General features: G+C 41.8%; 2 protein-coding genes and 1 long non-coding RNA gene across 3 annotated transcripts in view; 1 reads left to right on the top strand and 2 right to left on the bottom strand.

Moving 5' to 3' along the window:
- LOC310713696 overlaps positions 1–7,967 on the top strand; it is an 11,998-nt gene extending 4,031 nt beyond the window's left edge. The window contains exon 3 of the long non-coding RNA XR_014529412.1: positions 7,693–7,967. This is a non-coding gene — a long non-coding RNA (uncharacterized lncRNA). The remainder of the gene's footprint in view (positions 1–7,692) is intronic.
- Positions 5,571–6,740, bottom strand: PEX2 (peroxisomal biogenesis factor 2; the record flags this gene model as incomplete). The annotated part of the gene is made up of 1 exon (XM_083518125.1): positions 5,571–6,740. The coding sequence occupies one exon, from the start codon at positions 6,738–6,740 to the stop codon at positions 5,823–5,825; it is 918 nt and encodes a 305-aa protein (XP_083374251.1). The 3' UTR covers positions 5,571–5,822.
- On the bottom strand, positions 6,619–25,591 carry KIAA1586. Its single transcript, XM_083518124.1, has 3 exons — positions 25,263–25,591; positions 13,987–16,218; positions 6,619–6,757 (listed from the first exon to the last, which is right to left on the bottom strand). The coding sequence occupies exon 2, from the start codon at positions 16,127–16,129 to the stop codon at positions 13,997–13,999; it is 2,133 nt and encodes a 710-aa protein (XP_083374250.1). The 5' UTR covers positions 16,130–16,218; positions 25,263–25,591; the 3' UTR covers positions 6,619–6,757; positions 13,987–13,996.

The following is a 25,591-nucleotide window of genomic DNA, read 5'->3' as shown; positions in this document are numbered from 1 at the left end:
GTGTTCCTTTGTAGGTGTAGTCCCCGTGACATCTGGGTTACTGGTTCCACGCTCTTTCTCTGGAATAAAGCTGCATGCAATTTTTATTTTAGCATTTTGCCAAATGTTAACATTGGTAAAAATGTGTCGGCTTTCAGTGTGTTCTTTTTTTTAAATTGATCTCTGTGTGTGGCATATGTTTTATAAAAATTGATTTTTGAAACTTCCTGGATGAGGAGCATGGCGTAAGCAAGCAAGCAAATAAATAAAGTACTTTATATGATATGTCATTAGACACCATATCTGCTGCCTCGTCCCCCATCTTCCTTAATCCCTTCTTGACTGGCTGCTGTTTTGAATCCTAATTGTCCTGCACCAAATTTGCACATTCAATCTCAGTTGGTCTAGTCCTCAAGGCATTCAATAAAGTCACATTTAGGCTAATGAATTTCCATTAACATCTGCAAGTAAAAATTAATGTTTTAAAGTGCAAATTAAATCCAGGCTCTTCTCATAAGGGTATGTTCAGCAGAAATGGCTGTGATCTAGCTGTGCGGACCTTGGAAGAATAAATTTACTCTCAACACACAAAGGAAGTGCAATGGATACTAAGAACTGAGCCTTCAAGGACCAAGCCCTCACTCACCTCCTTGCACACTCAGTCGCTAATTTTCTCAGGATAAGAACACCACCACCTCAACTTATCTTTCAGTTTCATTTCCCTGAATGTCACCTGCACCTTGCACCAGTATGTCAAACCTGTCAAGATGAAGGTCAACAAGGAATCTTCTCTGTGGTGGGACAGGGATCAATGCAGTACAGTTGCACCTTGGCTTTCAAACAGCTTAGTTCCTGAACGTTTTGGCTCCAGAACGCCTGGAAGCAACTGTACTGGTTTGTGAACTATTTTTGGAAGCCGAACTCCTGACAGGGCTTCCGGGGCTTCCAATTGGCTGCAGGAACTTCCTGCAACCAATCAGAATCCGCACTTTGGTTTCCAAACGTTTTGGAAGTTGAACGGACTTCTAGAATGGATTCCGTTCGACTTCCAAGGTACAACTGTATCTATTTCATGCAGGGACGTATATATTTGGTTCAGCCCTTCATCATACATAGAAGATTCCTAGTTTGGCAACAATGGGGAATGGCTGTAAGAACTGGTATACACGAAAATCAATGGGTTGTATCCCACTAAGTCATAGAATCATAGAATTTTAATTGGAAAGGACCACAAGAGTAATTGGAAAGAAAATTGGAAATTTTAGTTGGAAAGGACCACAAGAGTCATCTAGTCCAACCCCCTGCAATGCAGAATCTTTTGCCCAACGTGGGGCTTGAAATTAAGAGTCTCATGCTTTACTGACTGAGCATAAGGACCCACACAATGAAACTCCAACTCCCTCTCCTCTCCCTGCATGCCCCTTCCTGCACCCCTGAAAACCTGTTCTGGGATTTCCCCCAATCCTCTGGAGCAGACCTGTGGAGGGCATGGGGGCAGGTCCTTGCGTGTCAGAGAGGAAGTTCTGTTGTGTAGGTGAAGGTCCTTCCACTAATGGGATGACTTTGCTGCCTACTACCCAAGACACTCATGGCACTATCCCTGTACAGTTTCACTCTCTAGAAAAAGGGTTGCATGTGCAAATCTTGGCACAAGTCCTTTAGGCTGTGGTATAAAAGCATCCAGATTAATACCAACTGGTTGTGTTTCGCCCATTGCACAATTAAGTCACTTTCTGGGGCGGGAGTCAAATGTGGACACAGAACCTTTGTCACCAGGCTGGCTTGGGCTGGCAAAAGCTGTTGTCCAAATCATGTGGAGACAGGGCCGTCTTACCCATTAGGGTTAATGGCGCCCTGTGCCATGGTGCCCGCCCAACAGGGGCGTCCAGCAGCGGGAGTCTGGGACCAACCGGGAACAGCTGCGAGGGCATGCTGGGTGGTGGCAGTGTGGCTCTTCCTATGGCCAGCCGCGCTCTCTCACTTCCTGCCTGGGAGAGGAGGCAGCGGCAGCGGCGCACAAAGCTATGCGGCACCTTTCTCCCTCCTGCCCACCCCGCAGCAGTAGCGAGACTGCTGAGGAAGCCCATGCGGCAAGCGAGCCTTGAGCTGCCCAGTGCAGGGGGCAGGGAGGGGTGCCGAGAACGTTGCCCCCTGCCCCTTCTGCTGAGCAAAAAGGTGGAGGAGAGATTCATTCAGAAGGATGTTTTAAGCACAGTGTGTGGACCCCAATTCCTTTGCTTTTCTGCCAGTTATTAACTGCACTCTTTCAACAGGGCAGAGCACAGAGGGAAATGATAGCCTGCATCCCAAAGGAAAGAATGGCAGACTGATTACTTTATGGTTATTTTGAAAAACTGATGAGACAGCAAATGATAGTCAATCCTATTAAAAAGATTAAGCATACACACACACACACACACACACACACAGACACACAAACACTCCTTCAAACACTCTATATAGCCTACATTGGGATTGGTTGATATGATTCTACAACTCAAGAAGAGTGGAAATTACAGAACATCTGCAATGAAATTGGTTTTCTGTGGAAAACTGATGAATCACTTACTGCCAATGACTGGAAGGAAAAATGCTTGTTTATGCCCTTATGTAATGAATTTTTATGAGGTGAAGTTTGGTGTTTATTAAAAAAAAAGAAAAAAAGAAAAAAAAACCACTTTAAACCGCCAGAGATGTAAAATAATAGAATTCCAAATTCAAAGCAATGAATTACTGCAAAGACAATCACAAGTAGAATACTATCTGCTACCAAACACCCAAACAGACCCATTACTCTTATAATGACATTAAAATTTTTCATCCATCCAGTTAAGTGGGGCGGAGAGGGGGGGGTGGCATGAAAGGGGGCAGGCATAGCAGTTCCAGTTCAAAGCAGAAAACACATCTGCATTCCTATTTTGAGTTCCAGAATGTTTTCTTTTTTCTCCTCCTGGAAAAAGAGATGGGGGGAGGGGGAAGCGAAAGCATTTCTCAAGGATAAAATTACATTTCTCAGCGAGTCTTCAGAGAAACAAATCAAAGGTCCAAAAGCTTCCTGCAGTCCCAGGAATACAGATTGGAGACAGACTCCTCCCCCATCCTATTTCCCAAAGTTCACACGGCTTTGTCAATTGAAGAAGTCCGGAACCCCATACATTCGTGTATAGGAGACGCTCTTACCCCAAACCTCCCCTCAATGGGGCTTGGCTGTAGAATAGGCATGGCTACAGGCTGGCCATGTTAGCTGAAATCTACAAATATTTCCTCCTCGTAGCTGAGAAAATGCCTCGCAGTATCAAACTCTGTTAAAACAACTGCATTCTCTTTAAAGACAACGGAACAACTTTTAAATAGGAGCGGAAATTAGCTGATGTTCTTGCTTGTGGCTAAGGTGGGGAGACCGTAGCCCTGTGCCAAACTGACTGCTAAACTAATGATTACAACAACTTAATTACCCTCAGTGTGCTTAATATCAACCCCCCATGGATTCCTGTCAGCATGCAAACTGTAACTCTAGCCCTCATTTGGCAATTGCTTTGGGGGAAATTAGCTTGGCTTCAGTTGCGAGGCGTGTGTACAACAAGTGCAGAGTTCTGAGGCGATAGTTATCTTTCTAATAATCCTTTTTCTTCTTGCACTTTGGAATTATGCTTTTACTTGGTTCCCCCACCCCCACACGGAAAACCACATCGGCGATAACAGCGAGGGGAAAGAGCCAGGAGCAATATATCCACTTCCTAGCCTTTCTGCTCCAGTGCACAAGTATCAACCGAGTGGCCGGCAGTTAGCCACCCTCTTCAGAAATATGGCAAGCGTCACTTTGCGGGACTGGCCTGGTACAAAGGAACGCAGGGAGCTGCCTTCTACGGAGCCAAGCCATTGGCACATCTAGCATCACTGACTGGCATCAGCTCTTACACTCCCAGCCCTTTTGGGAGATGGGACAATACCAGATGCTCCACCACTGAGCTACGGCCCATGTCATGAACAGGAAGGAGGAAGAGGAATCCAGTGTGGGGTGTTGCTGTTACTGGGACACACAGCAAGCAGGGGGTGGAAGAGGAGAGGTTGGCACAGAAAGTACTCACGGGGTGGTGAAGAATGGCCTGGTCAGCGTGCAGGAACCAGAGCAGCAGGGCCCATGACCAGAGTCAGAGGGAGCTCTGTCCCCCCAAATACGGCAGGCTGAGGCCTAAGGAGCAATGGGAGGAATGTTCTAGGAAGCTGAGGCAGGTGCCACAGCCCAGCTCACTAGCCAGCCAGGTGGTGCTTGTTAGCTGGAGGAGCTGAGTGATTCCTCAGCTGGAGGAGACTGGGAACAGGTGAGGGTCACCTGCCTCATCAAGCCCAGATGCGACAACTGGCAAGCAAACCACAGCTTGGGTGTTCCAAGGAGCTCTCAGAAAGTTCAGTAAAGCCTCTGAACCTATTGGAGGCATAACAGCACTGGGGGATGCAACCACAATAAGGTTTGTGGCTTGGCCCCAAAGTATTTGCAAGTCAAGCCTAATTTGGTTGATTCAATGTACATCCTATGCCCTGTAAAAATGTTATGGGGGGCTATTGGGTTGTTTTTTTAAAAAAATATTAGTTATTTTGTGGTCTCTTCTTCTTCTGTGGTCACTCATAGCCGAGTAAGATTATCTTCTATAAACACGGTTTTAACAATCAGTCCGTGACTGTGGAGGCCTTCTGGACCCACACGTCCTTCCACAGTGGGGACATTGGTTTCCAGGTGGGAGTTGGTCACAGTGTGGATTTGCCAAGCGTGTCTTCCTCTTAGCATGTTTCTCCCTTGCGTCCTGAGTTCGAGTGTCTTCAAAGCCCATGACAGCTTTGGTAAAGGCTGTTCTCCAACTGGAGCGCTTTTATTCTGTGAAGCGTCTTGAGACCCCAGGTACAGGATGGTATATTATTATTATTATTATTAATAATAATAATAATAGTTTGCAGGTGCAGTTGTCTCTATGCAACGAAATCATACTCAGGGTAGACTCACTGAAATTAATAAATCTGTTACACCTTTTTAAATATTATTACTTTTATTGGTCTACTCCCATACCATCCACAGAATACAACCCAGTGTGGTTGAACTGTATATAAAACTGAATGGGTCCAGCGCAACTTGAGAAACAATAGTGTGAAATGGCTTCCCACAGTTTGTGGCAGCTTTTAATGATGCCATCTCTTCTCTCCTTTTCTTGGCACCCATGTGGTTATATTACGTGTAACCTATTACAAGTGGCTGCACTTATGTTACAGTTACCAAGTTTTTTCCAATGAATCCGGGGACACTTTTCAACTTCAATGGATTTTGTGTGGGGACTGATTTGTAAATCCAGGGACTGTCCCCGTGAAACGAGGACGTCTGGTAACCTTAACTTATGTATCATAGAATTGCAGAGCTGGAGGGACCATGAGGGTCATCTAGTCCAACCCCCTGCAATGCAAGAATCTTTTGCCCAATGTGGGGCTTCAACCAACGACCCTGAGATTAAGAGGCTAATGCTCTACCGACTGATTCAGTTACCTTAAAAAAAGGTTTTCTTTGAATACACTGACTTATGATGATATAAATAAAATGGACAAAGTTTAATCACTATTTTGTTATTTATTTACAGTTCTATTGAGATTGCAATTCTTTGAAAGCCACAATCTTTTTATAGCTGTTGATCATTTTACAGTTAAGTAACAAAACCTACAAAGTAGCACAGAATAAGAGAATTCCAGTATTACAGAAAGGTTAAAATTACTGTAGGCTAAATTTAACTATCAGGATAGAATAGTCCCATAGAATGCACAAGTTATACATAATTATGGATTTGAGGAAAGCCTAAACAAGCTTAATGTATATCTACCTCTTTCATTTCTAACTTATACTTTAATGGCTGCAGATCTTGCACCTCTGTGCCACATTTAGGACAAGTAAAATACAAATCAAATAAGTAGTTGCTTTTAATACAATAGTAACAAAAAACATGTGAACAGCCAATGGTGTGAGGCAGAGTGGGCCACTCTCCACACAGAGAACATTCCTTGCAACATGTTGCTGAATTATTTTCATTTCTGGTACCCCCTGAAATAGGTAATGACCAAGAAGAGACTTTGAGTTTGAGCTTTTGCATGTTAATAAGTGGTAAAAGAAAAATAAGAAATTCAGCAAACCCATGCCACAGGAGTTCCCTGTTTGTGTATTCAAATCCAATCTGACGGACACTCTGCGGCTGGCAGAACACTGATCTGATTCGTAAAATACGTTCAGTGAGTGTAGCAAACTTTCCCTTCTGAAGAAAAGCGAGGAAGTTCAGCAATTCACAAAGCCTGATGAGCCCAAACACTATGTTAATAAAGTACTTTGTCTTCCGGAATGACTCCAATGGACGATTGCTAAATAAACCGTAACACCTTTCTTCCAGCCATTTCCCACCGACGGTGCAAATAAGGTACCAATATTTCTGTTGCTTGCTCAACGCCTGGTATTTCTGCATCTGGGATAAGTCGTTCTTGTACTGAATGTTCAGAATAGCTTGCCCCACGGTTGCATTCTTGGAGTAGACAGTGAATCTCCACAAAAAAAGCCACAAGGAGGCTTTAAGCTCTGGTTCAAAGCGAGCCAACAGTCCGGGTTTAAATCCCTGAAAACAGCGAGTAAACTGGGACCAAACCAGCTGGTCCAATGCTTTGTTCAGTTCAAGGGCATCAAGCTGACTTATTCTAAGCACAGGAGTCACTTTCTTGCCATTGTCATCGCGAGATGCCATTGTCAACACGTGGCTTTCTATGATAAAAGAAGAGATTTAAAGATATATATTATTATCATCATATTAATTTAAATTACAATTTATTAGGCTTTAAAGGAAGTATTTCATGTTGATAACAACTTTGTGAGCTAGATCACCCAAGAATTCAAAGCTGGGAAAGTGCAACTTACCCCAAGGTCATTCAATGGTAAACAGAGGTTTGAAACCTGAGTTTGCTACCCTCTCCTATTAGTTCTCCAAGAACAAACACTGTATATACATACTCAGCGACAGTAATGCTCACATAATTTTCACCTATATGGTTGGTATTAATCTTTCAACTGAAGCTTAGAATGTGCAATCAACAATCAAATTTATAATTAAATGTGAAGCATGGTGCAATAGGCTGCACACACAAACACCAATTACTTTTTTATTTTTAAATAGTTTTCTCTCAACCCTCCACTCTTCCCCAGAAAGATAAGTATTTGGTTTTAGGAAAAAGGCAAAAGCTTATTCCAAACTCTCTCTCTCTCTCTCTTTTTTTAATGGCTATTTCATAGGTGAAAGTGTTCCCTAAGAAAATCACAGCACTTCCTATGGCGGAAGTTATTATCAAATATGAAAATTAAGAGGAACTTCTTAGGGGAGGAATTGTATTGCAGTTAAAATAGTTAACATGCCTTAAATGTGGAAGTTGGGTATATTAAGTAGACATATGGGTAAGATAAAGAAGAAATTGTTGCCACATAAGCACTTGCCATACAAAATGATATGGAAGAATATGAATGAAAAGCATGCATGAGAGAAGGTAAGCGTATCAAATTAATATACATAACAGTGTAGCAGAGACTGTGACAAACTTTAGGTACTTAAAAAGAGAATTTTAGCTTCCTTTAAACTAAAACCAACATTCAGACGAAAGCTGCTTCCTTGCAAGAAAGCATCAGGTGTTGCTTGTGTTTTTTTGCAGGGAGCATGCAGAGCACTGGCCATATCTGCTGGATGCCACCATCAGCCAGCATGACCTGTGTACACGCTCCAATATCTCTTGCAGCTAAGCACTGCAAGGGACAATGGGGTAATGATGGGAATGTCCTTTTGCAAGTAAGATGGAGGAATGCTTGCTGGTGCTGTTGGGAATCCCAGGGTTTTCTGCAACATACAATGAGGACGAAGGGATCTATGGCAGAAGAACTGCTAGGTTGTATTGTGCTAAACACTGGAATAGATTCTTTGAAATCTGGACAGAGTTCTGCACTCTACTGATTTCATGATGGTTCAAGCCCGCGTCAGTTGAGGTGGTGTATTTATTTTATTTTTCATCTGGTGATGGACAGCTGGTGACCTTGCAATACCTTGGTCTCAGGCTTTCAGCACTGTCTAGAGCAGGCGCCCCCAAACTCGGCCCTCCAGGTGTTTTGGGGCTACAATTCCCATCATCCCTGACCATTGGTCCTGCTAGCTAGGGATGATGGGAGTTGCAGTCCCAAAACACCTGGAGGGCTGAGTTTGGGGATGCCTGGACTAGAGGCTGTACATTTTAGGCAGTTGCCTCCTATTTTTCCATTCTATACAAGCACAACTTCCTGCTGTCAGTCAGCAATCAGTCTCATTAATTCCCTCATGGTCTTAAATGGAACTGAACCAGTCAATTGCTTTTATGAAATGTGAAGATGGCTCAGAGATTCGAGACTTCTCCCAGAAACGGTGCAAGGTCCACATGTGGCAGAACAGTGTGCTTAACTTATATAAATGTTTGAACTGGTATGATTAAATTTTCTGCTCCAATTATTCACAGTGCACCATCACTATGCACAGAACGTTACAGAGTACAAGAGAGGAAGTCCCTGCCTTGAGGAGGTTACAATCTAAAATCTGACAATGGGGAAACAATGAATCTATTCATGAGGAATTCCCTGGGTTCACTTTCATTTCAGACCAGCAGGCATAGCTAACACAATTTTATCTGCTTGTTTTGATTTTGGACTAGATTGCTATAAATTACTTGGAGAAGGATACAAGGGCTGTTCAACCATGGCAGGAAAAGAAGGTGGAGCTCAAGCAGGGCAAGTTATTCTTAGGCAACCCTTGTCCACTGCACATCCCATAGAGTCCATCTCACTGTAAATGATCTAAACAGTGTTATGTGTGTAATACAGCGCGCACAATTGAAGCCAACCTTTTTTCTGTGAGAGCATCCAAAGACAGAATCTAATACCCAACATACCAATGTTGTGTGAAGCATGATGGACTCCAAAATACAAGAGTGTATCTGCAGAAACTTACACAAGTATGGTCCCGCAACTCACAACATCATGTAACACCAGGACAACTTGCTGTGCGGATCACAAACACAGACTTTTATTTTCAGTCTTGTGATCATAAACGAACATTCTTTCATTTATTCTTTCATACAGACAGTTCCCCGAGCTCTATAAAGATAGATGTAATGGAAATGAAAGCATATATACAAGCGTTGCTGGAAACACAAGGAAGCTTTAGCACAACAATAGAGAAGTGCAAGAAACTTGCAGATGAGGTTGATGTAGAACTTAAAACACCTAGAGAAGCAACACAACAGCAAAACTGTGCCGAACAACCCAACCAATCCACAGAAGAGTTCTACCGTTGGTCCATCAATATTCCCTACCTGGATGAGCTTATTACCTGAGATATTGGGACACTTTTCTGTCACTAGGTTGCACTGCATAACCCATCATGATGAGCTTCACCAATAACAGTGAACTAACCTGCATAGAGTTTGCTAAAACGACTATTATCACAGGTGTACAGCATTGGGGGGGGGGAATACTTTAAAACTCATGTCAGTTTCCTTCAGGATCTTTACAAACTGAAACTGTCGGGGATGAATCATTGTGTGAAATATGCAACATGAGTCTTTAAACTACTGAACCATACTGAACCATTCCTTGCTATTTTAATGGCCATCCATACAGCACTTTCCCTTCCAGTTATAACATGCAGTTATGACTGATCCTTTAGCACTCTGTGCAGGGTGAAGAAATGGCGATGTACGACAATGAGTGAAGATCGATCGTCTGGCTTGTGTTTGTGGAGTGACCATGGAGAAAAGTTGAAGACCTATCCCAAGGAGAAATTTATAAAAGAAATGATTGATTGTTTTGGCCAAGACTCTCAGAGGCTCCAGTTTTTGTTTGAACGATGATCCACTTTGTATTATATTTTCCTTTATGTTATGGACAGGCAAGCATTAACAATAAATAAATAAATAAATTCTGACTAGTTTCAGACCTTATGTCTGTTGTTCACTACAGCCAAGGCAGGTTCTGTGTAAAAGGTGTGAAATTCAGCCTTAGGGGTTTTTAATTTGGTTTAGAATCCTACAGTATTGTTGTTCAATGGAAAATTTGAAGCTGTGTGTCTTTCTCCTGCCTTAACTCTGTTATTGTTAAATGGACAAATAAAGCAATTTGTTAGCAGTTAGTTTTGAAATGTGTAATCCCAAACAATACAGTACACCACCACGGTTTCTTGTTGCTTCTCTTCAGCACCATATAATGATGTGTGGGGTTCAGTCATATGAAGATTGATAATATTCCATTCAACAATTTGTAGTTACAAGTCATAGACCTTGCGCCTCCACATTTATTTCTGTGGACACCCATGACACAATGGCCGCCAATATATGTGACAAGGATTATTAAAAACGGTATACAGATGTGAAAGTTATAACGTATCTATATCCCTAACTCAAACAACACATTGCATATCATTTCTAACACTAACATGCCTTATTGTTATACAATTGCTTTTGCTATAAATAGGCTATAGTTCTCTAGGTGTGGCTAGTTTTCCATAATACAATGGAGATTCTGTGCAACCTCTCAAAATAAAGATTATGCAATAAAATAGGTTTTAAAGAGGGAGGGGAAATATAGTAAAAGGGGAATGTGACCAGAGAAAACGAGCGACTCATAACTCAATTCTATGATTTCCTAGAGGAGGCATGACGGAAACATTTTGTCTATGCAGACATACCTCCCTGGTTCTGTTTATCAAAATTATTTATGTAATCTTTAAGTGAGTTGCTACTGTGAAGTATACAGAGACTATATACAATAAGCCCACAACTTGTGTACATTCATCTTCATGCGCATGGCAATTTTCTTAAAAGAAGGGGTGGAGTTCCAGGATACACAATTGTGGCAATCCTACCTGCCATTGAACCCAATGGGTTGTGACTACAGTAGAACCTCTACTTACAACTGCCTTCACTCGCAGACGTTCCAAGTTGCAAACACAGCAAACCCGGAAGTAACAGGCGGGTTTGCGCCTGTGCAGGAGTGGCGATTGCCGTTTGCGCCTGCGCAGAAACGGCAATCGCTGTTCGCGCATGCGCAAAAGCGGGCAATCGCTGCCCGTGCCTGCGCACAATGGCGCTTCTCCCAGCGACCCGTTTCACCATAAGAATGGTCCTCTGGAATGGATTGTGGTTGTGAGTAGAGGTTCCACTGTATACACAATGTTGGCTTTAGGTGCGATCCCTAGAATATAAGCCCCACCTATGTTGCAGGCCTACCGTACTGAATTCTGTTCAAAATGCTTCTAGAAAGCGGGTTGTCTATGTTCCAGGCATCCTCCCAGACAAGATCAGTCACGATAGACAAATTTTGCTTAAAATCAGTTGGTCAACCATCACTAGACCTTTTAACAAGCTGAAGAGTTTTAGTGGCCTTAAAAAAAACCCCACAACATTTATGTAATTGTATATTTTTTTAACTGTCTTGGAAGCTTTTTGGATGAAAAGTGGCATAAACATGCTTTAAATAAGATAAACAAATTGGCTGGCACGCCAAAGAACGGAGCGTAAGACTTGGAACCTCCCCCCAAATCTGCCCTGTAATACATTCCTTGGCAGGAATGTACATTCCTGGGTGAAGCAAGTTTAGAAACTCATTGTCCTAGAACATCTCAGGGCTTAAAGAGGAGATAGCGAAAAGTTAGATACAGTCAGTATATCTCCTCCACTGCCATGGGCTTGAGGCTAAGATAATAGAGAGGCTTGCTTAAGGTCAGCTAGTTCCAGAGAGTTTGTGGCAGAGATGAGATTTGAATCAGCAACTTCCTGACCCACAACTCACACTCTTACAAACAGCACCACACCAATTTTAATTATATTATGCCCTATGAAGCTGAGAGATATTCTATGAAAGTACAACGCCTCTAGAAACTCCTTTCCACCATCTTAGTCAAATCACTGATAACTATAAGGCTCCAAATGGAAACCTTTAAGAATATTATCAATAGCAATGCTCTGTGAAGAGTGTGATCAAGCAAAGCGAAAAAGAATTCTTGAGGGGGGAGAAATGTTGCCAAATATCAGTATATATACTTTAAAATAATATTTTAAAGATGACGTGGTCCAGGTTTTAAATATATTTGAGATGTTTCTGACCAGCTTTTCCTTGTAATGCCACACTGCTTTCCTTTCCAAAAGTAAACCGCATGCCATGTTTTTATATTTGTCCAACAGCTCTTTTAAATAATGTAATATATTGCTCATTTTTATTTAACTAAATTCAGGAATCCCTCTTGCAAAACATGCACTGTAAGAAAACAATTTGCTGTATATCACCAATAAAATAGGTATTTCTCCTGATATACTTTAGCATTGCTTACTGAGTATTGTACAAATTATGAATGAATATATTTTATTTAGAAATGCATTATTGACAGAAATCTATCAATAGTAAAGTGGGTATTGTCAAGGGCTTGTCAATATTAATGTAATTATGATTAAGGGGATAACATGGATTTTAGCTTTAATACCAAATAACATCTCCTACATTGCTGCTATCAATATAAGCATTATTATTGACCTGTTCTGAGGCTCAGAACTAGATGTATTACCATTAGGCATATTTGTCAATGCATTCTGCCTACAAAAATTCTACATTTAAATTTACAGGCCTGTAAACTTTGGCAGCAGAAATGTATGAGTTCAAGTAATCTCTAGGGTGTCATTCCCCCCTTCGCCCACTATTCTACTGTAATAAACTAATTTATGCCAATCCAATGTCACTGCCATCTCACTCCCACTCTATCTCATTTTTTAAGCATAATTAGCAGAAAACAAACAGCATTTTCATAATGGAAGGTCACACACATTCTGTTGCTTAATATATGCTGGCCTTGCATATCTTCAGGATCCAAAGCTTAGGCAGAAAAGGAAACTAATGGGCTAAAACTCCTATTGTAAGAAGTTTGACTACTGAAATCCCTTAATTGTGTTGGCTGTGAATGCAGCAGCTTATTAGTGAACCTCTCAGTAAGTAATATTCCAATTGATTCAAACGTCTTATTATCCAAGTGCCTTAGTTCCCAAGGCCATTTACATCAGTGAGGCATGCTGATAATCTGTTAGGCACTCATCACAGTGTAAAATGCATCTCCAGCTGCCAATCAATACCACATCTCTTGTGGGCTACATTGTCTTGCTCAAACATTTTGTGGGGTCTGGGTAGTGCTTGGAGGGGTAAGGGAAAGGGCTGTAGTGATAAGAGCATCTGCTTTGCATGCAGAAGGCCACAGCTTCAATTCCCCAACATCTCCAGGTAGCGCTGGGAATGTTCCCTGTCTAAAACCCTGGACAGCTGCTGCCAGTCAGTGTAGGCAATGGTAAGTTAGACGGACCACGGATCTGACAATAAGCTAGCTTCCTTTCTTCCTAAGGAGCACAGTTACACAGGGACAGAGAACCTCTGGCCCTCCAAATGCTGGAAGAGTTCAGCCAAGCTGGCTACGACTCAGAAATCGGAGTACACCAACTCGGGAGGTCCACAGGTTTCACATCCCTGGTTTCCATCATGACCTATTCCTGTGTCACCTCTGCTGGCATTAGCTGAAGACTTCATTTTGAAAGCTTTTTTTTTTTAAAAAAAAAACAGGTTATCATAAATTTAGTATATGGAGCATAACTCTAAAACATTTCCAAGCAGGACCCACCTCTGTAATGAACATTGCTACTGTTTCTGATGACAGAAAGGCAAACAGGACTTAAATGAAAAGAGGGAGAGGAAATCTGAAGTGTCGATTTTCCAGCAGAAGTGCATTTTGTGGAATAAGTTGTAAAATGTATGAATTGTTACAGGTGATGAAATTGAACTAAATCATGTCACCAAACTAGAACAAAAGCAGGCACAGAAAATCACTTGCACTGATGGTTTTCATCAGTGCTTTTTTTTCATTTCTTTTTTGGAGAAAAAACGATGCCGGTACTCACCATGAAGTTGTTAGAGTAAGTGCCACACTTTTGATACATCCTCCGATGTACCTTCATCTTCTCTAGATCGCTTCCTGCTTTTTGTATCAACTGCATTATGATGTCCTTGTAGCAGCCATGATTCAACATATTTGGTAGGATTGAATTGAGTAAGAGGTGGTCCTACCATCCTGATGAACATCAGAGAAGAAACTGTCCGAATAACCAGAGATGATCTTGATGAAGTTACTGTAAGATTCATCTGAGATAATCCTCTTTCACATTCAGTCGAAGATATTGCAATTGTGCTTAAAGCGTGCATTAGAGGAAGTAATTTGTCCGGGACTTCATTTTCTTCAAGATATTCATGAAAGCCAAGAATTGTTTCATTTTCATTTAAGCAAAACTTTTGTGCTAGTTTTCTAATTTCAGTTTCACCAAAGGTTAATTGCTTTCCAGGATTTTCTGGCCAATATTTGGAATCTAAAACCTTGGCACATTCAGGCAAATCAGCATCATCTCCTTCAAGTATACACTTTCTAACAGTTTCTTTCAGACTTTCATAGAAAGCAGATGAACTTATTGTAGGGGTAAGTTTTTCATTTTTGTGGAGCTCACTCCCTTTGAACTTCATAGTCTTCTGACTCTCAAGAGCAACATTATAGTATGGACCAGGATTTTCAATTCGTTCTTCAAAAAGTTGAACTGTGTTCTTTATCTTCCTGTCTGCTGTAAACAAATCAATATTTTGCTCTTGTAAATCCAAGTTTAGTTCACTGAGAACTTGGAGAGCATCACACATAAGACCCAAATCGAGAACAAATTCACATGATGTTATTGTCCGTAAAAGACCCTCATAAAGACAGCGATCTGTTTTGCTTCTTCTCCTGTCTTCTTTTGCCTCCTGAAAGTGATAAACCAGTGCTTCATAATCTTGCCAAACTGCGAAAACTGTGCAAAAGCTAGAAGCAACCCAGCGGGTGCTTAAAATCCTTCCAATTTTCAGAAGCTGAAGTTCTAGAGTTGCTGCACATTCCTCCAATTCCCTAGCATTCTCGGGTGAAGCGTGGTAAGTCACATAGAGTTTGTCCATAAAATTCTTAAAGTGATTAACTCCAACCACTTTGTTCACTGTGTCACTGACAGACAATTCCAGACGATGGTTAGCACAACGCCAGAAGATAACACTCGGAAATTTTTCTTTTATTAACCTTTTTACACCACCACGTGCGCCAAACAACACTGCACCACCATCACAAGTGACAGACAATAAATACTCCTTTAAATAATCTTCTGAGATTCCTAGGGACTCAAGATGACTGATTAATGAGCTTAAAATTCCTCTTGCTGTTGTATCTTGTAACTCAATCAAATCTAAGAAAAGACTTACTGGAGCAGAATGTTTGGGAAGAACTACGCGAATACTAACAATCAAAGTTATTCTGTTATTCACTGTTGTTGATTCATCAATAATTAAGGACATTTTGTTCTTAGAGTTCACTATGTTGCTTATTAATGTTTTTCTCATTTCATCTGCAATATGGTTTAAAATATTAATGCAGGCATTTGTAGAGTGAAAGGTATATCCCATGTCTAGGCCATTAAGTTCCTGTAAATTTATTTCATCCTCAAAGTTGTTAAATGCTTGATTTTTCTTTGCAACTTTGTAAGCGGTTCGAAACACTTTTGTTGTGTTTAAGATGACTTTATCTAACTTTTCATTTTTAGACTCAGATTTTATCCTTTCAGCTGCTTTGTGAGCGCCACTTTCCTTGTGTTCGAAAATCTTTTTTCTTAAAGACATTAACTGTTGTTTTCGAGACTCTCCAAAATGACTAATTTTGCAATTGGCCCACTCTACTGAAATTTTCACTCCCATCCGTTTTTCAACAGGAAGACTTCCGATATCTCGGCACACTTTGCAGCCCAACCTTTTATTGTTGACAAAGAGCCACTCATTTCTCTGACAGAAGTCATTTTTCTGCAATAGTGTCCAACATTCGGGCCAATCTTTGCCTGAACTTCCATCCTCTTGACCACATGTATCTTCGGTGTTAGTTTTGCGATGTTTGAAAGGATCAGAAGTTGATTCAACAATTTCTGCTGCTTCTTCAGCCTTCCTTTTTTGACTTAGTGGAACAAAGTAACTACTTAATGTACTCATTATGAAAAATGATTGCACTGATTTAACTTGGATCACATGTACAACTGCCTCATCATGCCTTCTGCAAAGCGGCTATACTGAGCATAGGTCTGAAAAAGAAAGAGAGGCTGGCGTTAGAGGAATTCCAGAAGCAGAACTTGGAAAGACAATGGAGGGGTCCCACAAAGAGGGCTTGTTTTGGCGCTGGCCATGGCACCAACTTCCCCGGCCACACTGCAGGAATTGGACTAGATGACCCTTAGGGTCCCTTAAATCCAAATGGCCTCCCTCCCTCCCATTCTCATATTACCTGGGACTCTTGCCACACTGGCTCCGGTGACTTTGGCGGCTCCGGCAGCTCCTGCGCCCACCCTGCCACGGCCATCATGAATGCTGCCAGTGAGGCGACCAAGCCGCACATGGCCAACAGCAGAGTGCAGTGCGTTGCTGGGGAAGCACATCACACTGTGCTGCCTGCTCTTGCGCTCCACAGGGAGCGGGACTCATTCGCTCTGGCAAGCCACGCTGCTGCTGACAGGAAGCAGCAGCTGTTATCGGGCCCAGGAACAGCTCCCGGAGGGCGGTGGCAGCCGGGCCCTGGAGTGGCACTGCCCATGCCATGTCTCCTCATGCGGCCAAGCATCTCCAGGAAAAAGAAAGTGCTGGTATTAAGGATCATTGGGTACCGCCAGAAAAATAAGCACTGGTTTTCATCCAAGACCCAGTTTCTGGCTATAAGACCCTTTACCAACCTAGTGCTCCCCATATGTTGTTGGACTATAACTCTCACAATGTGCTGGCTGCAGCTGATGAGAGTTATAGCCCAACAACATCTAGAGCCTACCAGGTTGGCCTTGACCTTGAACATGGCCTGAAGGTATACAATGCAACACCCCTGCAGAAGCAGCAGGTTAAATTCTGGTCAGCGGCTGGACATCAGATTACCTGGGAACCCTGTGTGCTGCAAGTTCCATCATGGAAGAGAGATGTCAATGTAATAAAGATAGACTATTTCTTAGAGTAATTCCTACTGTGTGTGCTATTAAAAGACTTCTCAAAATCATTTTTATTGAGTCCATGCCAAGGAGCCTGAGGAGTATTGAGGAATACAGTTGCATGAGAATTCAGCTGCCAAGTAAGAAGACTTCTAGCAAAGCTACAGTGTGCAAGACAAACTATTGTTCTTTGTTTAAAAGGGACCACATTGGCTGTCTGTAGGCTGCCTCCACTCTACGGGTTTCCAACCCAAACCACAATAGAGAATCTCCTTAGAGATGCATACTGTACAATGTATTTTTCTATCTTCAGTCTCATCAAAGATAGGTACGTTACCTCAACAAAAGCCTCACTAGAAGCCCAGAGTATATTATCTCTTAATCACTGTAAAATTAGTTTGCCATTACTATGCCATTAGCTTAAATAACCTTAGAAAAGATTAATTTCATATTACATTTTAAATTTCTATATTCTTCAATTAAGTGCCTACTATCGTTTGAAAGAATAATAGAGACTTAGGTTCTCTAACCATTCTGCATAGCTAATAATACATAATGTTTATATAACTTTCCATGTTTGAATCCCTGAAAATGTTAACTGATTATTTTCATGGTATTCCTGTGAGGCATTGAAGAATTATCTCTATTTTACATGTGGAAAAGAGGACTTCAGAACATATTGCATCAAAATTTGGGGAAAAGACTAGAAGGAGAAATCACATGATTTCCATGACTATATTCATTTTCTTAAATCACATAATCTTTTACTTAGAATTTTAGTCATTTAATTTACGGTTCTTTACTGGATATTGTAAAAAGGATAAATAACTATGGGAAATAGAAGGGAAATATCTAGGTTTGTGAATTTTAGCTACCTTGATAAAGAGGACTGGACTGATAATACCCCTTTTAATTTTTCATGAAAATGCATTATGTTGCCTGGGGATAATCAACTTTCTGTATCATGCAAGAAGTATCTTACTATGCTAGACATCATTGATGGCTACGTCCACAATAATGCTTAGGCCGGAAATGGTAGTTTGGCAAAAATACTGGATTTGTAACACATTTCATTTCAGAAGCTATTATCGCTGCTACTAGTACTGTTACTATGATTTTGCCCAATGGCAGTAGCATTGATACCTGTAAGACCAACAACTCAAGTAGTAAGATCCTGAGCAGGGGTCAGCAACCTTTTTCAGCCGTGGGCCGGTCCACCGTCCCTCAGACCATGTGGTAGGCTGGACTATGCCCCACAAATAACTCAGAGATGCATTTTAAATAAAAGCACACATTCTACTCATGTAAAAACACGCTGATTCCCGGGCCATCTGTGGGCCGGATTTAGAAGGTGATTGGGCTGCATCCAGCCCCCAGGCCTTAGGTTGCTTACCCCTGATCTTGAGTTTTACATAACTTTTATTCTGGCTAAATGTCCTTTCCCGCCTTACCCCACACCATCCTGTTGCCCCAAGAAGAACTGGTAGCTTTGGTATATCAACTCAAATCCTCTCTACTGGGCACAAACTTACTTAAGGCAAATAATTTTTTTGAAATAGGTAACTGTAAGACAGTTGGGTGTCTGTTCTGCCTTTTACCAACAATCTTCATCTCTTCAACCCCGCTTCTGTTTAACATCTAGCCGGGTGCACCGCTCTGGGAAACATAAAAGGCGGTTCAGTCCTAATAAGGGTATTACATTACTAATAGAAAGATAGTTGATCTAAACCAGGGGTCGGCAAGGTTTACCGGCCATGGGCCGGATCACTCCCACGGAGATCATCCGGGCGCCAGACTGGCATAGCGAGACGCCGGATAGCATGTCCGCGGCGCCAGAAATTGCTTCTGCGCAAGCCTAGACGCCGAAAATCCCACCTGCGCAGAAGTGATTTTCGGCATCTGGACATGTGCAGACATGATTCCCAGTATCTGCGCATGCACAGATGCAATTTCTGGCACCACTTGGTGAGTCCCCGTGCCGTGCTGCTTTATCGCAGCATGTGGGGAAGTCACCAAGTGGGTGGCTTGGTTCAGGGGTGGTTCGTGGGCTGCACGTTGCTGACCCCTGATCTAAACAGAAATGGAAAACTCTTTCCTGTACACACACACACACACACACACACACACAGTGGAACCTCGAATTTTGAACATAATCCATTCCAGAAGACTGTTTGACTTCTGAAACGTTCAAAAACTCAATATGGAAGCCTCAATACCATATGGAAACTCAAAAAGGAAGCCGCATGGCACGTTCAGCTTCCGAAAATCGTTTGAAAACTGGAGGTTACTTCTGGGTTTTTGGCACTTGAAAGCCGAAATGTTCCGACTTCTGAGATTCTCAAAAACTGAGGTTCCACTGTATATATCATTGTAATTTATGGGTGTGTATGATACAAGTAACCATTTGACATTCTTGGTCACTGAAACCTCCCGTGTTGGTTTTTTAAAAAATCAATTATAAGTACATTCTTATGTTTTAGTCGGTGGTCTTTGTACCGTGATACACAAACACACAGACTAAACCTCTGCTTTCCATGTACTTTTAAGACACATTCAGCCCTCCTGAAAGTGCAGCTCTCCATTTGCGGGACGGCTGCTAACAGGAAGGTGGAGTCAGTAGTGGCAGGACACAGAGCGGCAGACACAGAAGGCGGTAAGAACACACAGTGGCACCTGGGCTAAAGCTAAAGCTAAAGAAGGTTGCACTTCTTATCCCCAGCACTGATCTGCTGTAGTTCTCGTTTCAGAACAAAGGCAAGGCTGGCCTGACCATTGTTTAAAGCATCCACCACTGAAACTAGGTTTTACGCGGGCATTTGAAATCACATAGTCCAGACTGAATGATTCTAAACAAAGCACTGCTTTTGGCTCAGCTGTATCAAATGGTCATATTCGTTTTGTTTTAAGGAGGTTTAATAACGTATCTGTGAGACCAAATTTTCGTCTTGTGTTTTGGAATGAGTCTCCTAAGGGTAGTTGGAATTCACTTTTCAGATAACTGCTTTCTTCTTATTGCCAAATGTAATTAGTGTGATATGACAGTATAATACTGACTGTGGTTGGTTGTTTTGTTTTTTAAATTCCTAAACATGCCAATGAAGTACTGTTTAATTTATTTCACATTTTTCTCAGTATTCTCATAATTTCCATCTCACTGTCTCTTGGCAGTAAGATGGGGCAGTTTTCTGCTTCCTGCTTAGTTTGCTATCAATAAGAGATTATTGGGGTGGATAAAAAAATAGTTACATTACATAATATTTATTAAATTGTGTTGAATACAAACATTCATAACTTGATTCTTTTTCAAATCTCAGGTCAGACCTGTTTTCAAACATACTACACTAAATCCTGTGGGGTTTTTTACATAAAAGAAAAAATAGGGAAAATGTTTTGACTTCAATAGTCGAGCATTAAGAACATGATACAATAAATCATGCACTGTGTTCATACTTTGTGATAATCATAAATATTTATGACTATCAACCAAACAGCAAAGACATTTACTTTTTATCTCATAGAAAAACACTGTTTTGCCCACTAATTGGAAGCCTGGCCTCTGAAATTTCAGTTCTAGATGCTGAGCTACAAGCTCTGCTGAGCCAACTCTAAAATGGATTGTGGCCTTGTCTCCAAGTATATGATTTTGCTCAGTGTGCAAGGCAGATATAATTATGTGATGCAAAGGCACGTGGGTCTGCATTACCAATTATTTTATATTATGTTGCAAGGTTAGTACACAAGCTTTATTTAGTTGCAATCCAATACGCTGTAACTTGCAGTAGCTCTTGCACAGAAAATATATGATTTTTTAAAACCGAATTATTTAAATTGATCCACACGGTAAACTATTTAAAACAAAATATGGGGGACAAAGTGTTTTTCTTAATTTACAACAGAAGAGAAGTGATCATAACTTAGAACAGAGGGATATTTGAAAGGACTTCCACCATGTTATATACAGAAGTTCTTGAATGAATTATTATGGTATTCAATATGAAGACTTCTGAACATGCATTAACAGGATGCTGAAGTAGCTTTAGATATCTACAGCATTTCTATCTCAGGAAGTCCTGAATTATCACTGATAAATGTCTCAATAAACTTCCAAAGAAGTTCAGAACCTAGTGCACCAAAAGTTAAATCTGAGTCTTCTGCTGTGAAAATCCACCCAGATCTCACCAAGCTCAAGAACAAAGGATTTTTTACATATTAAAAAATAGCATTCTATGTTATATTCTAGTTAGCATCAATGGTAAAATCGCACTCTTGTAGAAGACAGTAACCTGATGTTCCTGGTTCCTTCTATTAGTAATCTCACGAAATTCTGAAGTCTGATATCCCCCACATAGGAATTTGTCTGCACAAAGCTAAATGGTAAATGCAGAAGGAATGAGCATTCATTAAACATATTTGCCCCAATCTGGGGGCCTCAGTGTGCACATCGAGTTATGTGCATATTGAGACTTCAGTGATGGAGAACGCTATATAATCCCCCATCCCTTTCTTCACCATTTAAGTTAATGGGAGAGCTCCTGCTGACAGTGAATTCCACGTCAATATCAGCAGACCTGCAACTCCCATGAAATTTACTGCCTCTGAAAACTTAACACTCTAAAATTCTGTTTCCCATATAAACAAACAATCCTATATTCCTAAGCAATCCAAATGAAAATCATCTTGGAAAGTAACTGATCACAGCAACAAATAATATAAATTGCTTAACCACCATCTTAAAAAAAATAAAATTATGCATGCTTAGATTTGCACAAAATGAGTCAATTTCCATCAATGACAAAATGATAAGAATGATGTGCTTCTCCCCCCACCCCAGCCCACTTTTTAATAAAGATAGCAAGGCTTAGAAGGGGGCTTATACGGTGCACTTTTTAGCTCACTCAAATCTTTATCTTAAGGAAATAATTTAAGGGAGGTACCATGGGCTTTGAAAGGAAATTAAAATGTGCCTGCTAATGTAGCATTAATTTCCTTATAGCAATTTTGCTTGGATCAAGTCTGTGCACTGTGCATGCTTTGAATATGTGATTTCAAACTGATATTTCCTTTCTCGCATATGTTACCACATTTAAGAAGTCTGAGATATTCCTTCCAAGGAATACATGACATGTGTGTGTAACATACACACATACGATATGAAAATTGACTCTTTGGGTACCGTCAAGATTTTTTTTTTAGAGCACATCTTCGTAATTGTTTCCACTCCTGTGCCAACGGTTTTAACACTGCCTTCAAAACCTTGAGTGGTAGTATTCACCACCTTGTTTTTCTTCGTGTTAGCTGAGCTGTGCAGCATGCATAGTAAATTCAGATTTTGAATAAGGTCATTGAAGGAAATAAGGTCAGCAAAGGCAATCTTGCTCCTGGTGGGACTGCTGCTCGCATGTTATTAAAAAGAAAGAAAAAAAATGGAATCCCACCTGAAAAATTTAATTAATCGTTTCAAAATTCCTCTAACTCTCCTGAACAAGATCCTCCAGATTCACTTTGATTTTGCTTTAGGCAAATTTCAGTGACAAGTCTATTTGACAGCTTTTCCACAGGACTAATGAATACATGCATAGATATACACACACTTATTCTCTTCCTCCCAAATCCGGATTCATTTGCTGGAAGGAAGTGGGTCGTGAAAGAAGTTCCTCAGATGACCACACCATTGTTCAACCTACTTGTAGAATATTTGCTAAGGCACTCCCAAACCTGAAGTGGGCCTGTAAGGAGAATTCACACACACAAGACTTTGCTATGAGGTAACTGTGATTCTGTGTCTATTTTGGTGCCACCTGTGAAAGAAAGGAGTGTGAGTGTGTTTGTATGTAGGGCATTGTAATTCTCTACAGTCTGGTACCTAAAACCTAGATACTGACTTGTATAGATGTGCAATTTTCCATTCTTAGTGTAATTACATAACTGTTAAAAACACGTTTGTCTTAAGAGATATTCTTTAGGTAACTAAACACAACATGCCAGACTTGTTCAAATTAACACATCTCTTCACAAATGATTTGAGTATGAATCATTGAATGCAGAATAATTTGGGATTTGCAATATGCCAACTCTGGAATACTAGGGGTATGCAAGGAAGACATCTCAGCAAGGTTACCTAAGGGTTTTTTTCTCATTCTTTAATGTGTGAAGGAGGAAGCAAAGCATCTGAAAACAATGTTCACAGGAAAGGATCAATGGCATGGATTTCTCAATGGCACTCCACTGGACTCTTGCATCTTGAACAGCTGTTCAACTTCAAATACAGGCAACAAGCGGGAAGTGCAATTAAATGTTGGGGCAGGGAATGCTTTTTCTCATGACTGGTTGGCTGCTATCCTGCATTCTTCTGGTATGCCCCATTCCATTCCTACCCTCCGCCAATTACTTGGGCATACTCAGTGTTCAGAGGGCTGATTTGCGGTCACTCCAGTCTGTGTGTGTGTGTGTTTTACTTTTGCAGACTTTGGGACCCTTGCAATGCTGCTGCTACTTTCCAGGGCATGGGCAGTGCAGTTCCATCTATGTAAAGACCAACACAACAGATATTTATGTTCACTATTAGTACAGCAGCCCTGGTGCCCTCCAGATGTTGTTGGACTCCCAACCAGCATGAACAGGAATGATGTGCGTTTCAGCCCACGACATCTGGAGGTCACCAGGCTGGATAAAGCTGATACACTGTACAGTGGAACCTCGGGTTACAGACGCTTCAGGTTACAGACTCCACTAACCAAGAAATAGTATTTCAGGTTAATAACTTTGCTTCAGGATGAGAACAGGATGTGGCGGCGGCGCGAGGCTCCATTAGCTAAAATGGTATCTCAGGTTAAGAACGGACCTCCAGAACGAATTAAGTTCTTAACCCAAGGTACCACTGTATATGATGGCAGGTGCTGATTTCTGTGTCTTTCATTCGTTTTCACTCATCATTACTTTAGGGACATGATAAATGTAGGAGCAGGGCTTTGAAACTAACTGTAAATTAGTTTCAATTAGAGGTTTGTGGTTATTCATCAGTTGTTGTTTTAAAGGCACATGTAGCACAGCTAAGTCCCTCCCTCACCCACCCCCTAGGAATCCGTCATAGGAATGTCAGTAGGGTACAGACTACAATTGGCTGGATCCAGGTTCAAAACATCACTCAGCTGCGAAGAAGCTTACTGGGTGACTTTGGATCAGGCATTCTCTCATAGGAACTTTAAGGAAAAACCACTTGCTGAATCAGAACAAATCCAGCATTATGTTCCCACAAAGATGCCTCTGGTGAAGGCCACAAGCAGAACCCTAGGAACTAGCATTCAAGTCAAGCCTAACTTGCATCCATGTTGCAAGGATAAAAAGTTGTGTTAGGAAGAAGGATCATCCATACAACCCTGGAAGGGCCACAGCTCAGTGGCAGAGCATCTGCACTTGCAAGCAGAAGGCCCCAAATTCAATCCCCGGCATCTCCAGGTAGAGTTGGGGGAGACCCCCTGCCTTAAATCCTGCAGAGTCACTGCCAGTCAGCATGTAGACAATACTGAGCAAGATGGGCCAATCGTCTGACTCTGTATATGACATCTTCCTATGTTCCTTGAGAAAAGGGGACAAAGAAATGTAAACAAGCAGATACATGGCAGGCACAAATCCAACTGATAACTCTTTTTACAAAGCAGGCAGGGCTATATATATTTATATATAACAAAGAAACCTGGTTTGTAGAGTGAGGTAACCCAACTTCCAAGGATTTTGCTCCCTTATTTATTTCATTAAGATTGTGAAGGGGGCGGGGGAGGGAACCAACCTCAAAGCGGTTTACAAAAATCCACAAAATTCAGTTTCAAACATACAGCAGTCAGAGCACTAAAACAGATGAAAAGTACCTCAAGATTCTAAGCATCTGGGTTAGGCTTGAGAGAACACGAAGGCTTTCAGCAGGAGCTGGAAAAAGCGTACGGTGAAGTGGAGCCTCCTTGACGTCAATAGGCAGGGAGTTCCAACGAACAGGCCTCTTCAGGCCTCTTGTGTCCCAGAATTAAGGATGCCGCTGAGCTCGCCTTAAGCCCCATTTTGGGACCCCCACCCCACCTTGACGCTACGCAGCCCCTCTCCCCTCCCTCCCCCCCCACCGACTGCCAGCCTCCCCCATCCATCCCCCTCCTCCGTCACGGACTGACCTCTCTTTTCCTGAGGGAGGGGCTACTCCGCGAGACCCCGCCGCCCCGTTTCCCGCGCCGATCGAGGGGAAGAGACCATGCAGTTCGGTGACCCGGATTTCACTTCGGGCGTCGAGTTCTCCTTCGGGGATTCCTAGAGCAGCCGAGCTTGCTTCCACCACGCCGCGCGCCTTTCCGCTCTCCTCATCTCTATGGTGCTCCTCCGTCCTTTGCTTTCCTCAGCGTTGTAGGTAACGGCCGACTACAAAGCGCAGAGCGTCTCCCCAGCCGAAGCAGGAAATACTAATGAGATACCCTTTACGTCTTTCCTAGAGCGGCTCCCCTCCCCC

Source organism: Podarcis liolepis, assembly GCF_965112155.1.
Source record: "Podarcis liolepis genome assembly, chromosome: 8".
Classification (NCBI taxonomy): Eukaryota; Metazoa; Chordata; class Lepidosauria; order Squamata; family Lacertidae; genus Podarcis; species Podarcis liolepis.
The sequence above is the reverse complement of the archived record's forward strand: the minus strand, read 5'-3'. Positions and strand labels throughout refer to the sequence as shown.

Bases quoted from the DNA above. Each gene is read 5' to 3' on its own strand.
- KIAA1586 (XM_083518124.1), bottom strand. From the start codon at position 16,129: ATGAGTACATTAAGTAGTTACTTTGTTCCACTAAGTCAAAAAAGGAAG.